Here is a 16257-nt window from a genome sequence, read left to right as displayed (position 1 = left end):
TTGGGATATGGGGAGGAAAGCGAAACCGCGTTGGTCAAACCACAGGGAGGAAGTTCCGGTGGTTTTTAAGGCCCTATGTGGAGTTTAGAGCTGAAATCGGGGTGAAAACGTGAGGTTTTGGGTTTTTTGGGTGCAAACGGAGGCTTGTGTGACGTCACAAGGATGTCATCGCTGTTCCTTATGGTTTAAATTGGGAGGACGTTGCGTGTTGTCCTTGCGAACTGAGGCCTAGTGGCTGAATCCAGTTCCATTGGCTGCAGAGTCCAGTCCGGGACTCAACACCGATCCACCCAAATGGCCCAAAATGTCATTAAATTGCCCCAAAACGTACCTGTTTGCCTCAGCGGGCGCTTGCCGGGGGGTCCCAACCAGTTGCCGTAGGTCTCCATAGCGCCGCCGTTTGGCTTCCTCCGCGCTCACCCCAAAAACGCGCCGTTTTCGGCCAATCCGCCCACGGCGGGTTCGGTTTTGGGGTGAGAAACGCTGAATTGGGGGATTTAGAGGCGGTCGGAGCGACAATTCGGGGGTTTTTAGGGATCGGTGTTGACGGTGGTGCCGGTGACACCCAAATGGAACCGCCGCGATTCGGCAAAACAGGCGCCGCGCTCCGGCGCCCGCGAGTCGCCGATTTGCATGTTCGGCCCCAAAAACGCCCTTCGGCGCTTTCTCTTCCCTTTTTCGGGGTGTTTTGGTGCGCGGACCATGGGAAAAAAGGTGAGGGCGGCGCTGGTTTTGGGGGCAAAACGGTGATTTAAGGGGGTTGGTTGTTCATTGGGGTTCGGCTCTCATTAGGTGGTGATGCGTCGAGTTAACAAACACCCCCAAAATTGCTTAGTTTCCCCTCAAAAAGTGAGTCGGCAAAGAACAAATAGATTGTTAATGAATGCTCCCAAAACTGGCCAATTTGCCCCCAAAAAGTGACCCCGCAAGGAACAAGGAAAATGTTAATGGATGCACGCAAAATCACTCAGTTTTCCCCCAAAAAGTGACCCTGCAAGGAGCAACTAAAATGTTAATGAACACCCCCAAAATCGCTCAGTTTCCCCCCAAAAAGTGACCCCGCAAGGAACAAGGAAAATGTTAATGAATGAACACAAAATCACTCAGTTTTCCCCCAAAAAGTGACTCGGCAAAGAACAAACAAATTGTTAACAAGTGATCCCAAAATTGGTCAATTTTCCCCCAAAAAGTGACTCGGCAAAGAAAAAGCAAAACGTTAATGAATGCCCCCAAAATCGCTCAGTTTCCCCCCAAAAAGTGACCCCGCAAGGAACAAGCAAATTGTTAACAAATGACCCCAAAATTGCTCAATTTCCCCCAAAAAAGTGACCCCGCAAGGAACAAGGAAAATGTTAACAAATTACCCCAAAATTGCTCAATTTCCCCCAAAAAAGCGACTCGGCAAAGAACAAATAGATTGTTAATGAATGCTCCCAAAACTGGCCAATTTGCCCCGAAAAAGTGACCCCGCAAGGAACAAGGAAAATGTTCATGAACGCCCCCAAAAATGCTCAATTTCCCCCCAAAATGCGACTCAGCAAAGAACAAATAGATTGTTAATGAATGCTCCCAAAACTGGCCAATTTGCCCCCAAAAAGTGACCCCGCAAGGAACAAGGAAAATGTTCATGGATGAACACAAAATCACTCAGTTTTCCCCCAAAAAGTGACCCTGCAAGGAGCAACTAAAATGTTAATGAACGCCCCCAAAATCACTCAGTTTCCCCCCATAAAGTGACCCCACAAGGAACAAGGAAAATGTTAACAAATGACCCCAAAATTGCTCAATTTCCCCCCAAAAAGTGACCCCGCGAGGAACAAGGAAAATGTTAATGGATGCACCCAAAATCACTCAGTTTTCCCCCAAAAAGTGACTCAGCAAAGAACAAACAAATTGTTAACAGGTGATCCCAAAATTGCTCAATTTCCCCCCAAAAAGTGACCCCGCAAGGAACAAGGAAAATGTTAATGGATGCACCCAAAATCACTCAGTTTTCCCCCAAAAAGTGACCCTGCAAGGAACAAGTAAAATGTTAATGAACACCCCCAAAATCGCTCAGTTTCCCCCCAAAAAGTGACCCCCCAAGGAACAAGCAAATTGTTAACAAATGACCCCAAAATTGGTCAATTTCCCCCCAAAAAGTGGCCCCACAAGGAACAAGTAAAATGTTAATGGACGCCCCCAAAATTGCTCAATTTCCCCCCAAAAGGTGACCCCACAAGGAACAAGGAAAATGTTAACAAATTACCCCAAAATTGCTCAATTTCCCCCAAAAAAGCGACTCGGCAAAGAACAAATAGATTGTTAATGAATGCTCCCAAAACTGGCCAATTTGCCCCCAAAAAGTGACCCCGCAAGGAACAAGGAAAATGTTCATGAATGAACACAAAATCACTCAGTTTTCCCCCAAAAAGTGGCTCAGCAAAGAACAAACAAATTGTTAACAAGTGATCCCAAAATTGGTCAATTTTCCCCCAAAAAGTGACTCGGCAAAGAAAAAGCAAAACGTTAATGAACGCCCCCAAAATCGCTCAGTTTCCCCCCAAAAAGTGGCCCCACAAGGAACAAGGAAAATGTTAATGAACGCCCCCAAAAATGCTCAATTTCCCCCCAAAATGCGACTCGGCAAAGAACAAATAGATTGTTAATGAATGCCCCCAAAACTGGCCAATTTGTCCCCAAAAAGTGACCCCACAAGGAACAAGGAAAATGTTCATGAGTGCACCCAAAATCGCTCAGTTTTCCCCCAAAAAGTGACCCTGCAAGGATCAAGTAAAATGTTAATGAACACCCCCAAAATCGCTCAGTTTCCCCCCAAAAAGTGACCCCACAAGGAACAAGGAAAATGTTAACAAATGACCCCAAAATTGCTCAATTTCCCCCCAAAAAGTGACCCCACAAGGAACAAGGAAAATGTTAATGGATGCACCCAAAATCACTCAGTTTTCCCCCAAAAAGTGAGTCGGCAAAGAACAAATAGATTGTTAATGAATGCCCCCAAAACTGGCCAATTTGTCCCCAAAAAGTGACCCCGCAAGGAACAAGGAAAATGTTCATGAATGAACACAAAATCACTCAGTTTTCCCCCAAAAAGTGACTCGGCAAAGAACAAACAAATTGTTAACAAGTGATCCCAAAATTGGTCAATTTTCCCCCAAAAAGTGACCCCGCAAGGAACAAGGAAAATGTTAATGAACGCCCCCAAAATTGCTCAGTTTACCCCCAAAAAGTGACCCCGCAAGGAACAAGCAAATTGTTAAGAAATGACCCCAAAATGGGTCAATTTCCCCCCAAAAAGTGACCCCACAAGGAACAAGGAAAATGTTAACAAACGCCCCCAAAATCGCTCGATTTCCCCCCAAACCAGCGGCTCCCACCACTAAACTTCCCACGTTTTTATGTCTTTAAGCTTTTTTAGGGTTTTATATGTTTTTATTCTTTAAATACTGAAAGTGAAATGGTTGAAAATGCCCTAAAGCTCTAAAAAAAGCCACCCAGGACCCCCCAATCAGCTACTCGACATCCCATAGGTGGAGGCGACTGCCTATCATCATCACCAGCCAATAAGAGCCGCAAATCTCCCCGGGGATCAGCCACCTGTGCTGGAGGAGTGAACGCCTCCTGGTCTCCGCGCTCCCATAGGTTGCCTCACCCTCTCCTGCGCCAGCGATTGGTGAATTCTTCTGTCAATCAAATCCAAACCCTGCGGCTGAAAGGGGGGGGCTTGTTGTCCTCTCCTGTCATCCAGGTGCCACTCCAGCGAGATGTGGCAGCTGATTGGTCACTCCACCTATCCATCATCCCCCCTGCGCCTGCCATTCGCCTCTCAGCAGCACGCTGCCCACCCCCCCAGTGGAAGCATCTCCTTGAATCTCATTGGAAGGTCGGCTTGCCCATCACCCCCCGGTTAGCCACCCCATTGGCTCGCTGCTCAGCAAGGCGCCGTTGACAGCGGCGGCTCGTCCCCGGGTGGGCCGCGTCGATTGGCGGAGGCGCCGCGGGAGGGCGGGCGGAGGCGCGGAAACCGCGCGGTGATTGGCTGCGGGGCGGGGCCGCCTGTCAATCGCTGTCAGTCGGTGTCGGGGCGGCGGCGGCGGCGGTGGGTCCCCCCATGGCAGCGGCGGGGCCCGCGGCGGCCGCGGCTCCCGCTCGGCTCCCAGCGGCGGTGGCGGCCGGGAGAAGCCGCGGGCCCCCCCCTCGGAGGCAGCCGGTGGTCGCTATGGCAGCGTCTCGCAGGTAGGAGGGGCCGGGAGGGGCGCCCCGCCCCCTGGGGGGGGTTCTGCCCTCAGGAATGGGGGTGCCCCCCCTCCTTGGGGGGGTAATTAACCCTCTGGGGGGGGTAATTAGGCCTAAAAACCCCGCTAATGAACCTGGGAGTCACCCCCTTCCCCGGGATGAGGGGGTGATTGGGGGTGACCCCTCTTTGCGGGGGGGGAATGGGGCAAACCCCTCCCTTAAGCTATAAAGAAGGGGTGTCTATGGGCTGACTCCCCCCCCATAGGCTGTGGGGGGTAATTTGGGGTAAATACCCTCCTCCCCAAATCTATAGGGGGGGGATTGGGGTTCCCTCCCCCCACCTGAGGGTGCTTTTGGGGTCCCCCCCATATGGGGGAGGGGGGGAAGGGGGGTATTTCCTTCCTCACTATGGGGGTAACCCCCCCACACCCAACACTGGGGGGTAATTGGGGGTGTCCCCCCCCACTAATTGGGGGAGGGGGGTAATTAAGGGGGGGTGTGTGTGTCCCCCAAAAGCTGAGGGAGTAAATAGGGTCACCCCACTAATTGGGGGGGGGGTAATTAGGGGTGTGTGTCCCCCAAGGGGGGGAATTAGGGGCTATTGGGGGGCACATTGGGGGTGTTCCCCCCCCCCCCCAATAGGGGTGACATTGGGGAGGTGTGTGTCCCCCATAGGGGTGACATTAGGGGTGCACCCCCACTCTAGAGGCTGATTTTGGGGGGTTTCCCCCCTTTCCTCCCCCCCATTACAACCTGTGTGCAAAGAGGGTGTTGCCCTCATGTCTTTTTCCCTTAAAAACACGGAGATTTTGGTTAAAATGCCCCCAAAACCTCCCCCCATCCCCATTCCCACACCCTTTGTGCCCCCCCCCCGCCAATTTTAGCTTCAAATGCCGTGATTTTGGCCAATTCCAGGGTTTTATTCCCCAAAAATCCTCCCTCTCTTCACCATTTTCCCCCTTTTTTTGCTGCTTTTCCATCAAAAAATCACCACCCGAGTGGCATTTTGGGTCATTTCACCCCCAAAATCCATGTATTTTTCCTCAAAAAAAGCCATTTCAGGCCATTTTTGCCGCTTCTTGAACCCGAATAGTTTGTGCCATGGCCTCTATTTAACCAATAACTTCCAATTTTGCAGCAAAACTCTTATTTTTAATGATTAAACCGGCGTTTTGGGGCAGGATCAACCAGCAAAGCCTTGCAGGGAAATACTAATTATTACAAAAAATGTATTATTTTCAAAATTAATTGAATTAATTTAAATTAACGACTCACCTGGACACGCAGCCACCACCAGATTGGGCCAAATTAAATAAAATTAAGGCTTTTTTTGCCCACTTTTATAAAATTTCCCGCTTAATAATGTGTTAACCATTCAGCCCGTTTTCCCACCAAACCCACTCTGTTAAATTTTACCACTTTTGGAAATAAAATATTAACCAAAATGGCCGGAATTTCCCCCATTTCGCTCACCCGGCTCCTCTTCCTTTTTCTTCTCTCATTTTGCTCTTTCCCCCCCAAAAAAAAACCAGTTAAAACCATAGATTTTTGGTTCAAACGCAACAAATTGGGCAAATCTGTCGCCCCCAAAACCAAACCAAGTGGGTTTTGTTGGTTCTCTCTTCCCCATTCTGGCCCCAAAATGAGGCTCCATTGGGCTAAATTCCGGTTTTGTGTCTACTTTAATGCAACGATTTAATGAATTTAATTCAGATCATGGAATCATTAAGGTTGGAACAGCCGCCATTTTGATCCCTGAGGTGATTCTGGCGCCATTTTGATCCCTGAGGTGATTCTGGCGCCATTTTGATCCCTGAGGTGATTCTGGCGCCATTTTGATCCTGAGGTGATTCTGGCGCCATTTTGATCCTGAGGTGATTTTGGCGCCATTTTGATCCCTGAGGTGATTCTGGCACCATTTAGAGCCCCAAGGAGAGCATGATGTTCCCCCCTCGGGCTCCTGTTGTCCAGGCTGAACCCCCCCAGGGAAGAAATTGAATGAAATAGAACAAGTGTAGAGTGTTGTAACTGGGCAGAACAACCCCAGGTTCCAGTGTAAGTTGGGAACGACCTGTTGGAGAGCGGTGAAAAGGGAGCTGGGGGTCCTGGGGACAGCAGGATGAGCATGAAAAGGGTTTAGTTCAGATACTATCAGGGTATACTTGGGGAACATGTACGTATATATATATAATACATACAACCATAGCACCCTGAGAACGCCCCATCTCATCTGATCTGGGAAGCTAAGCAGGGTCGGGCCCGGTCAGTGCTTGGATGGGAGACCAGTGGTACATGGGGGGGTTAGAAGGGGGTGGTCGGTAGGTCAGAGAGGTTCTCCTGCTCCTCTGCTCTGCCCTTTAGTTCAAATATCATCAGGATATACTTGGAAAACATATACATATATATATATATATATATATGTAATATATACAGCCATAGCACCCTGAGAACACCCCATCTTGTCTGATCTGGGAAGCTAAGCAGGGTCGGGCCTGGTCAGTGCTTGGATGGGAGACCAATGGGACCTGGGGTGGGATTAGAAGGGGGTGGTTGGTAGGTCAGAGAGGTTCTCCTGCCCCTCTGCTTGCCCTTGAAAGAAGGGTTTAATTCAGATACTATCAGGATATACTTGGGGAACATATATATATACATAATATATACAGTCATAGCACCCTGAGAACGCCCCATCTCGTCTGATCTGGGAAGCTAAGCAGGGTCGGGCCTGGTTAGTGCTTGGATGGGAGACCAATGGTACCTGGGGGGCATTAGAAGGGGGTGGTCGGTAGGTCAGAGAGGTTCTCCTGCCCCTCTGCTCTGCCCTTTAGTTCAGATACTATCAGGATATACTTGGGGAACATATATATATACATATATATAATATCCATAGCCATAGCACCCTGAGAACGCCCCATCCCGTCTGCTCTGGGAAGCTAAGCAGGGTCGGGCCCGGTCAGTGCTTGGATGGGAGACCAGCTGGGAATAGCGGGTGCTGTGGGCTGAGCCAGCACTGGCCCTTGTGGCCAGGAAGCCAATGGGACCTGGGGGGGTTAGAAGGGGGTGGTCAGTGGGTCAGAGAGGTTCTCCTGCCCCTCTGCTCTGCCCTGGGGAGGCCACACCTGGAATAGTGTGTCACATCTGGAATAGTGTGTCACATCTGGAATAGTGTGTCCAGTTGTGGCCCCTCAGTTCAAGGACAGGGAACCATTGAGATAGCCCAGTGCAGCCACGCAGATGACACCACTGTTGCGTTTGGAGAGCGACAGCTCCTGAATTTTTGCATGGAATTCAGCGAATATCTCAGCCAAGTCCTATTTTCAATCCCATTGACTAAAATGTTGCTTTTTCAACGTGATTTTTAACAAAATGTTGTGTTTTTATCACAGGTGAAGCCCCAAAATCGCCACATTCGGCCCCACCATGGCGTCTCCGGCCGCCAGCCCCGACTCGTCCGTCCCCTCGGGTCCGACGTCCGACTCGGAAAACCTGAGTCCCGATGAACTGGAGCTACTGGCCAAACTGGAGGAGCAGAACCGGTGCGAGATTTGGGGGGGTTTGTTGGACTTTTTAAAAGATATTTCACTTAAAAATCAAAGGAGCCGGTGCCACCGGGGGGAAAATGGCGAAAATATTGGGAAAAATAAGTGACAAAAAATAGAAATAATAGAAATATTAAAATGTGTAGAATATTAAAATATATCTTGAATATCAAATAAATCATGCGTACAATATCTATATAAATATATGGGGGAGTATCTCTGGTTTTGGGGCAATATCTCGTCTTTTGGGCCAGTTTTGGGGCAAGATCTCCTCATTTGGGGCTATTTTAGATTAATATCTCCTTTTCTAGGGGCTGTTTTGGGGGAATATCTCTGGGTTTGGGGCAATATCTCGTCTTTTGGGCCAGTTTTGGGGGAAGATCTCCTCATTTGGGGCTATTTTGGATGAATATCTCCTTTTCTAGGGGCTATTTTGGGGGAATATCTCTGGTTCTGGGCCAGTTTTGGGGCAACATCTCATCTTTGGGGCCAGTTTTGGGGCAACATCTCCTCTCTTGGGCCAGTTTTGGGGGAAGATCTCCTTGTTCGGTTCCATATTTGGGGGAAGATCTCCTCGTTTGGGGCTATTTTGGGTTAATATCTCCTTTTCTAGGGGCTATTTTGGTTGAATATCTCCTTTTCTAGGGGCTATTTGGGTTAATATCTCCTTTTCTAGGGACTGTTTTGGGGAAATATCTCTAGTTTTGTGCCATTTTTGGGGAAGATCTCATTTGGGGCTATTTTGGGTTAATATCTCCTTTTCTAGGGGCTATTTTGGATGAATATCTCTTATTCTAGGGGCTATTTTGGGTTAATATCTCCTTTTTTAGGGGCTGTTTTGGGGGAATATCTCTAGTTTTGGGGCAACATCTCCTCAGTCTCTTGGGGCAGTTGCATATCCTCTTTGGGGCCAGTTTTGGGGCAATATGTCTTTTGGGAGGTTTGGGCAGTATCTCCTCTTTGGGGCAGTTTTGGGGCATATGTCCATTTTTGGGTGGGTTCTGGAGCAGTATCTCCTCTTTGGGGCCAGTTTTGGGGCAATATGTCCATTTTTGGGTGGGTTCTGGAGCAGTATCTCCTCTTTGGGGCCAGTTTTGGGGCAATATGTCCATTTTTGGGTGGGTTCTGGAGCAGTATCTCCTCTTTGGGGCCAGTTTTGGGGCAATATGTCCATTTTTGGGTGGGTTCTGGAGCAGTATCTCCTCTTTGGGGCCAGTTTTGGGGCAATATGTCCATTTTTGGGTGGGTTCTGGAGCAGTATCTCCTCTTTGGGGCCAGTTTTGGGGCAATATCTCTGCTTTTGGGGCAATATCTCTGCTTTTAGGCCAGTTCTGGAGCAGTATCTCCTCTTTGGGGCCAGTTTTGGGGCAATATCTCTGCTTTTGGGGCAATATGTCCATTTTTGGGTGGGTTCTGGAGCAGTATCTCCTCTTTGGGGCCAGTTTGGGGCAATATCTCTGCTTTTGGGCCAGTTTTGGAGCAGTATCTCCTCTTTGGGGCCAGTTTTGGGGCAATATGTCCATTTTTGGGTGGGTTCTGGAGCAGTATCTCCTCTTTGGGGCCAGTTTTGGGGCAATATGTCCATTTTGGGGTGGGTTCTGGAGCAGTATCTCCTCTTTGGGACCAGTTTTGGGGCAATATGTCCATTTTTGGGTGGGTTCTGGAGCAGTATCTCCTCTTTGGGGCCAGTTTTGGGGCAATATCTCTGCTTTTGGGGCAATATCTCTGCTTTTAGGCCAGTTTTGGAGCAGTATCTCCTCTTTGGGACCAGTTTTGGGGCAATATGTCCATTTTTGGGTGGGTTCTGGAGCAGTATCTCCTCTTTGGGGCCAGTTTTGGGGCAATATGTCCATTTTTGGGTGGGTTCTGGAGCAGTATCTCCTCTTTGGGGCCAGTTTTGGGGCAATATGTCCATTTTTGGGTGGGTTCTGGAGCAGTATCTCCTCTTTGGGGCCAGTTTTGGGGCAATATGTCCATTTTTGGGTGGATTCTGGAGCAGTATCTCCTCTTTGGGACCAGTTTTGGGGCAATATGTCCATTTTTGGGTGGGTTCTGGAGCAGTATCTCCTCTTTGGGGCCAGTTTTGGGGCAATATGTCCATTTTTGGGTGGGTTTCTCCGCAGGCTGCTGGAGGCCGACTCCAAGTCGATGCGGTCGGTGAACGGCTCGCGCCGCAACAGCGGCTCCTCGCTGGTGTCCAGCTCCTCGGCCTCATCCAACCTCGGCCACCTGGAGGAGGACACCTGGATCCTCTGGGGCCGCGTCGTCAACGAGTGGGACGAGTGGCGCAAGAAGAAGGAAAAGCTGCTTAAAGTAAGGCCCAAAATTCAGCTTTTCCCAGCATGTTTTAAGCCGGGTGGGGACGGTGGGGATGGGGGGTGATGGGGACAGTGGGGACAAGGACAATGGGAGGGGTTGGGAGGGTGATGGGGACACAGGGGTCAGCGGGGGATGGAGGGGACATGGTGGGGGAACAAAGACAGGGGATGATGGGGACAGTGGGGACAGGGACCAGGGGGTGGGGGGGACACAGTGGGGGGACGAGGATGGGGGGTGATGGGGACTCGGGGGGACAAGGACAATGGGAGGGATTGGGAGGGTGATGGGGACACAGGGGTCAGCGGGGGATGGAGGGGACATGGTGGGGGAACAAAGACAGGGGATGATGGGGACAGTGGGGACAGGGACCAGGGGGTGGGGGGGACACAGTGGGGGGACGAGGATGGGGGGTGATGGGGACAGTGGGGACAAGGACAATGGGAGGGGTTGGGAGGGTGATGGGGACACAGGGGTCAGCGGGGGATGGAGGGGACATGGTGGAGGAACAAAGACAGGGGATGATGGGGACAGTGGGGACAGGGACCAGGGGGTGGGGGGGACACAGTGGGGGGACGAGGATGGGGGGTGATGGGGACTCGGGGGGACAAGGACAATGGGAGGGACTGGGGGGTGATGAGGACCCGGGGGTCACTGTGGGGGCCAGGGACCAGGAGATGAAGGGGACACAGCGGGGGACAGTGGAGGGTGATGGGGACCAGGGGGGACAGGGACAATGGGAGGGACCTGGAGGGGACAGGGACCGGGTGATGGGGGGGACAAGGATGGAGTGTGATGGGGACTGGAGGGACAAGGACAATGGGAGGGACTGGGGGGTGATGGGGACCCAAGGGGGACAGGGACCAGGTGATGGGGGGGACAAGGATGGAGTGTGATGGGGACTGGAGGGACAAGGACAATGGGAGGGACTGGGGGGTGATGGGGACCCAGGGGTTACGGGGGGGGACAGGGACCAGGGGATGGAGGGGACACAGAGGGGGACAATGGAGAGCGATGGGGACCAGGGGGACAGGGACAATGGGAGGGACTGGTGGGTGATGGGGACCTGGGGGAACAGGGACTGGGGGATGGGGGGGACATGGAGGGGGATAATGGAGGGTGATGGGGACCAGGGGGGACAGGGACAATGGGAGGGACTGGGGGTGATGGGGACCCGGGGGTCACCAGGGGATGGAGGGGACAGGGACAATAGAAGGGACTGGGGGGTGATGGGGACCCGGGGGTCACTGGGAGGGACCGGGGGAGCACTGGGGACACTGTGAGGTCTTCGGGGGCGCTGGGGACACCACAGGGTGGGGAAACTTGAGGGTTGTGGGGGGGAATTGGTGACCGGGGATACAGCGAGACCTGGGGGACACTGTGGTGTCAACAAGGGTGTCCCAGGGGGTGTCCCCAGGGGGAAGCAAAAACCTGCACACCGGGACGGGATGTTGTTCCCCCATCCACAAAGAGCTTCCATCTCGTTGCGAAACCCCGTGGGTTTTTTGGGTTTCTCACCCCGTTTCTCCGCAGGAGCTCATCCGCAAAGGGATCCCCCACCACTTCCGCGCCATCGTGTGGCAGCTGCTGTGCAGCGCCACCGACATGCCCGTCAAAAACCAATACTCCGAGCTGCTCAAGATGTCGTCGCCCTGCGAGAAGCTGATCCGGCGCGACATCGCCCGCACTTACCCCGAGCACGAGTTCTTCAAGGGCCAGGACAGCCTGGGCCAGGAGGTTCTTTTCAACGTCATGAAGGTCACGTCCCGTTCCCAAACCTCAACCCGTCGCGGCCGCAAACCCACACGCCGCTTCGGCTTTTTTCATTGATTTTTAGTGGGTTCGGTTTCTACCGCAAGTGCCCAGAACCATTGATTCTTTCCTGACGAAGGGACCTTGTTCCCCATCCATCCCAAACCTCATTTTTCCTGTCGTTTGAATTAAGAAATAGATAATTTGAGTATTTCAAGGCCTGCAACGTTGTGCTTGCAGGAGGTGTCATCAGCCCCCCAAAAAATGCATTTATGGGTGTTTCTTCCCGCAGAACATGGGACTGGTGGCCCAGCCAATCCCCCTCCTTACATTTATCTTTATTTTGAATTGTTTTCTCCCTTCCAGGCCTATTCGCTGGTCGACCGGGAGGTCGGGTACTGCCAGGGCAGCGCCTTCATCGTGGGGCTGCTGCTCATGCAGGTTCGTGATGACCCCGGGGGGGTTCGCACCCTTTGGAGACACAGGGTTGGGGAACGGGGACGTTTTTCTCCATCCTCAGGGCCAAAACGTGCTCGTTCCCACCATCCCGCCTACTCCTAGTGGGTATCAAACCCCCCATTCACCTTTCCCTTCGCCCTGGGATGGTTCCCACCCCCATCCCAACAGCTTCCAGCGGAGTTTTCGGGGGGAATTCACGTGGTTTTGGGTCTCCAGATGCCCGAGGAAGAGGCGTTCTGCGTGTTCGTGCGGCTGATGCAGGAGTATCGCTTGCGGGAGCTCTTCAAACCCAGCATGGCCGAGCTGGGGCTCTGCATCTACCAGTTCGAGTACCTGCTGCAGGTGGGGACCCCCCAGAGCCCCCAGGGAGGTGACAGGGACAGGGACAGGGAGGTGACAGCTCTTGGGAGGAATTGGTTCCTCTGCAGAGCTCGTGTCCAGCAGCACGATCCCGGGGACATCAGGGAGGGATCTGGGGACCAGGTGTGGTTTATTGAGGGGGATGTCAGTGAGAGCCCAAGGGTGTCCCCAAGGTACCTGGGGACATTAGTGAGAGCCCAGGGGTGTCCCCAAGATACCCTGGGGACATTAATGTGGCCTCAAGGATGTCGCCAAGATACCCTGGGGGGGACATTAGTGAGAGCCCAGAGGTGTCCTCAAGGTACCTGGGGACGTTAGTGAGAGCCCAGGGGTGTCCCCAAGATACCCTGGGAACATTAATGTGGCCTCAAGGATGTCGCCAAGATACCCTGGGGACATTAGTGAGAGCCCAGAGGTGTCCTCAAGGTACCTGGGGACATTAGTGAGAGCCCAGAGGTGTCCCCAGTGTACGTGGGGACACGAGTGAGAGCCCAGGGGTGTCCCCAAGGTGCCCTGGGGACATTAATGTGGCCTCAAGGATGTCTCCAAGATACCTGGGGACATGAGTGAGACCCCGAGGATGTTTGGGACATCAGTAAGACCCCAAGGGTGTCCAGGATGTCCCCAGGATACCTCGTGGACATCCATAAGACCCCCACGGCACCTCCATGAGGTACCTCAGGGACCATCCGTGACACCCTGGGCCCACCTGTGAGTCACCCAAAGGGACCATCCATGTGACACCATCCAGGAGGTGCCCTGAGGGACATCTGGGAGAACTTGGGGACCATCCACAACCCTCTCCCCACCAGGGGACCTTCCAGGAGCCCCCTGAGGAACCTTGTGGCCCAGTCCCAACCTCACCAGCCACAAGCAACCCCTAAACCCATCCCCCGTTCGCCGTTTCTCTTCATTTCCCCCCATTTTTCACATCCAGGAACAGCTGCCAGAGCTGAACGTCCACTTCCGCTCACAGAGCTTCCTCACCTCCATGTACGCGTCCTCCTGGTTCCTCACCCTCTTCCTCACCACCTTCCCGCTCCCCGTGGCCACGCGCGTCTTCGACATCTTCATGTACGAGGTAACGCGCCCGCGACCGACCACGAAAACCACCTGTGGGTGCGAAAACGTTCTCCTCATGCCAACCGGGATGGTTTTGGGGGAGAAGACCCCCCCAAACCTTGAGGTGATGGTGTTGGGCTCAAGGATTCAGTCAAGCATGGGGTCAAGGGTTGGGTCAAGGGTTGGAATCAAGCGTTGGGATCAAGCGTTGGGTCAAGCGTTGGGATCAATCATTGGGTGAAGCGTTGGGATCAAGCATTGGGTGAAGCGTTGGGATCAAGCGTTGGGTCAAGCGTTGGGTCAAGCGTTGAGTCAAGCATTGGGATCAACATTGGGTCAAGCTTTGGGATCAAGTGTTGGGTCAAGCATTGGGTCCAGTGTTGGGATCAAGTGTTGGGTCCAAGCATTGGGTCAAGCGTTGGGGTCAAGCGTTGGGATCAAGCATTGGGGTCAAGCGTTGGGATCAACGTTGGAATCAAGCGTTGGGTCAAGGGTTGGAGTCAAGCATTGGGATCAAGTGTTGGGTCAAGCATTGGGATCAAGCGTTGGGTCAAGCGTTGGGATCAAGCATTGGGTGAAGCGTTGGGTCAAGCGTTGAGTCAAGCATTGGGATCAACATTGGGTCAAGCTTTGGGATCAAGTGTTGGGTCAAGCATTGGGATCAAGCATTGGGTCAAGCGTTGGGATCAAGCGTTGGGTCAAGCGTTGGGTCAAGCATTGGGTCAAGCGTTGAGTCAAGCATTGGGATCAACATTGGGTCAAGCTTTGGGATCAAGTATTGGGTCAAGCATTGGGATCAAGCATTGGGTGAAGCATTGGGATCAAGCGTTGGGTGAAGCGTTGGGTCAAGCGTTGAGTCAAGCATTGGGATCAACATTGGGTCAAGCTTTGGGATCAAGTGTTGGGTCAAGCATTGGGTCCAGTGTTGGGATCAAGCGTTGGGTCCAAGCATTGGGTCAAGCATTGGGGTCAAGTGTTGGGATCAAGCATTGGGGTCAAGCGTTGGGATCAAGCATTGGGGTCAAGCGTTGGGATCAACGTTGGAATCAAGCGTTGGCTCAAGGGTTGGGATCAAGTGTTGGGATCAAGCATTGGCCCAAGCGTTGGCTCAAGCGTTGGGTCAAACATTGGGTGTAGTGTTGGGTCAAACATTGGGTCAAGCATTGGGATCAAGGGTCGGGTCAAGGGTTGGGATCAAGCATTGGGTCAAGCGTTGAGATCAAGAGTTGGGTCAAGAGTTGGGTCAATCGTTGGGTTAAGCATTGGAGTCAAGCGTTGGAGTCAAGTGTTGGCTAAACCATTGGCTCAAGCGTTGGGTCCTTCCGGCAGGGGCTGGAGATCGTGTTCCGCGTAGGGTTGGCTCTGCTGCAGTTCAACCAGGCCGAGCTCATCCAGCTGGACATGGAGGGGATGTCCCAGGTACGCAACGGTGCTTTGGGCTGGGCTCCGTCTACGGGGATGAGGCTTAGAGTGGATTTGGCCAACAGGACGTGTTTGGGGGTCAATTTGTCCAACAGGATTTATTTTGGGGTCAGTTTGTCCAATGGGACATGTTTTGGGGCAGATTTCCCCCCACATTTAGTATTTTGGGGCTGGTTTCTCCCAGCTGGGCATGTCTGGGGACGTATGGGCTGTATTTTGGTGCTGGTTGACAGAATAAGTTGTATTTTGGGGCTGCTTTTACCCACCAACCCCTATTTAGAGCTGGTTTTACCACCAACCCCTATTTAGAGCTGGTTTTACCCACCAACCCCTATTTAGAGCTGGTTTTGCCCACCAACCCCTATTTAGAGCTGGTTTTACCCATTAACCCTATTTAGAGCTGGTTTTACCCATCAACCCGTATTTTGGAGCTGGTTTTACCCACCAACCCCTATTTAGAGCTGGTTTTACCCATTAACCCTATTTAGAGCTGATTTTACCCACCAACCCCTATTTTGGAGCTGGTTTTACCCACCAACCCCTATTTAGAGCTGGTTTTACCCATTAACCCTATTTAGAGCTGGTTTTACCCACCAACCCCTATTTTGGAGCTGGTTTTACCCACCAACCCCTATTTAGAGCTGGTTTTACCCACCAACCCCTATTCAGAGCTGGTTTTGCCCACCAACCCCTATTTAGAGCTGGTTTTACCCATTAACCCTATTTAGAGCTGGTTTTACCCATCAACCCGTATTTTGGAGCTGGTTTTACCCACCAACCCCTATTTAGAGCTGGTTTTACCCACCAAACCCCATTTTGAAGCTGGTTTTACCCACCAACCCCACTCTGGAACTAGTTTTACCCCCCAAAGCCTATTTTGGAGCTGGTTTTACCCCCCAGGCCTGACTTTAGGCCCAGTTTACAGCCCGGCCTGGATCTCAGGGCCACATTTATTGTCTCCCCCATGTCCCCGCAGTTCTTCCAGAAGGTGATTCCGCACCAGTTTGACAGCTGCCCGGACAAGCTCATCCTCAAGGCCTCGCAGGTCAAGTTCAACGCCAAGAAGATGAAAAGGTGACAGGGGGGACGCGCCGGGCGCACGGGGGGGACACGT

At 52.3% G+C, this 16257-nt stretch overlaps 2 protein-coding genes and 1 pseudogene across 4 annotated transcripts in view; 2 read left to right on the top strand and 1 right to left on the bottom strand.

Moving 5' to 3' along the window:
- The window catches only part of LOC102087605 (hepatic lectin), a 9149-nt gene extending 8550 nt beyond the window's left edge, over window positions 1–599 (bottom strand). For all 3 annotated transcript variants that reach the window (XM_005513737.4, XM_021281167.2, XM_065043925.1), the window contains exon 1: window positions 332–599. In XM_005513737.4, the coding sequence (XP_005513794.3) occupies window positions 332–389 (58 nt within the window). In that variant the 5' untranslated portion in view covers window positions 390–599. The remainder of the gene's footprint in view (window positions 1–331) is intronic.
- A 3439-nt stretch (window positions 600–4038) lies between these two features.
- Window positions 4039–16257, top strand: part of LOC102088467 (EVI5-like protein) — a 28802-nt gene continuing 16583 nt past the window's right edge. The window contains exons 1-9 of the mRNA XM_065043795.1: window positions 4039–4236; window positions 7620–7769; window positions 9896–10085; window positions 11622–11846; window positions 12207–12281; window positions 12516–12641; window positions 13597–13740; window positions 15051–15140; window positions 16120–16217. Coding sequence (XP_064899867.1) covers window positions 7654–7769; window positions 9896–10085; window positions 11622–11846; window positions 12207–12281; window positions 12516–12641; window positions 13597–13740; window positions 15051–15140; window positions 16120–16217 — 1064 coding nt within the window. The 5' untranslated portion in view covers window positions 4039–4236; window positions 7620–7653. The remainder of the gene's footprint in view (window positions 4237–7619; window positions 7770–9895; window positions 10086–11621; window positions 11847–12206; window positions 12282–12515; window positions 12642–13596; window positions 13741–15050; window positions 15141–16119; window positions 16218–16257) is intronic.
- On the top strand, window positions 7116–7234 carry LOC135576772 (5S ribosomal RNA; annotated as a pseudogene).

This window comes from Columba livia, chromosome 30 (genome assembly GCF_036013475.1).
Source record: "Columba livia isolate bColLiv1 breed racing homer chromosome 30, bColLiv1.pat.W.v2, whole genome shotgun sequence".
NCBI classification, from domain to species: domain Eukaryota; kingdom Metazoa; phylum Chordata; class Aves; order Columbiformes; family Columbidae; genus Columba; species Columba livia.
This window is presented reverse-complemented; position numbering and strand designations above follow the sequence as displayed.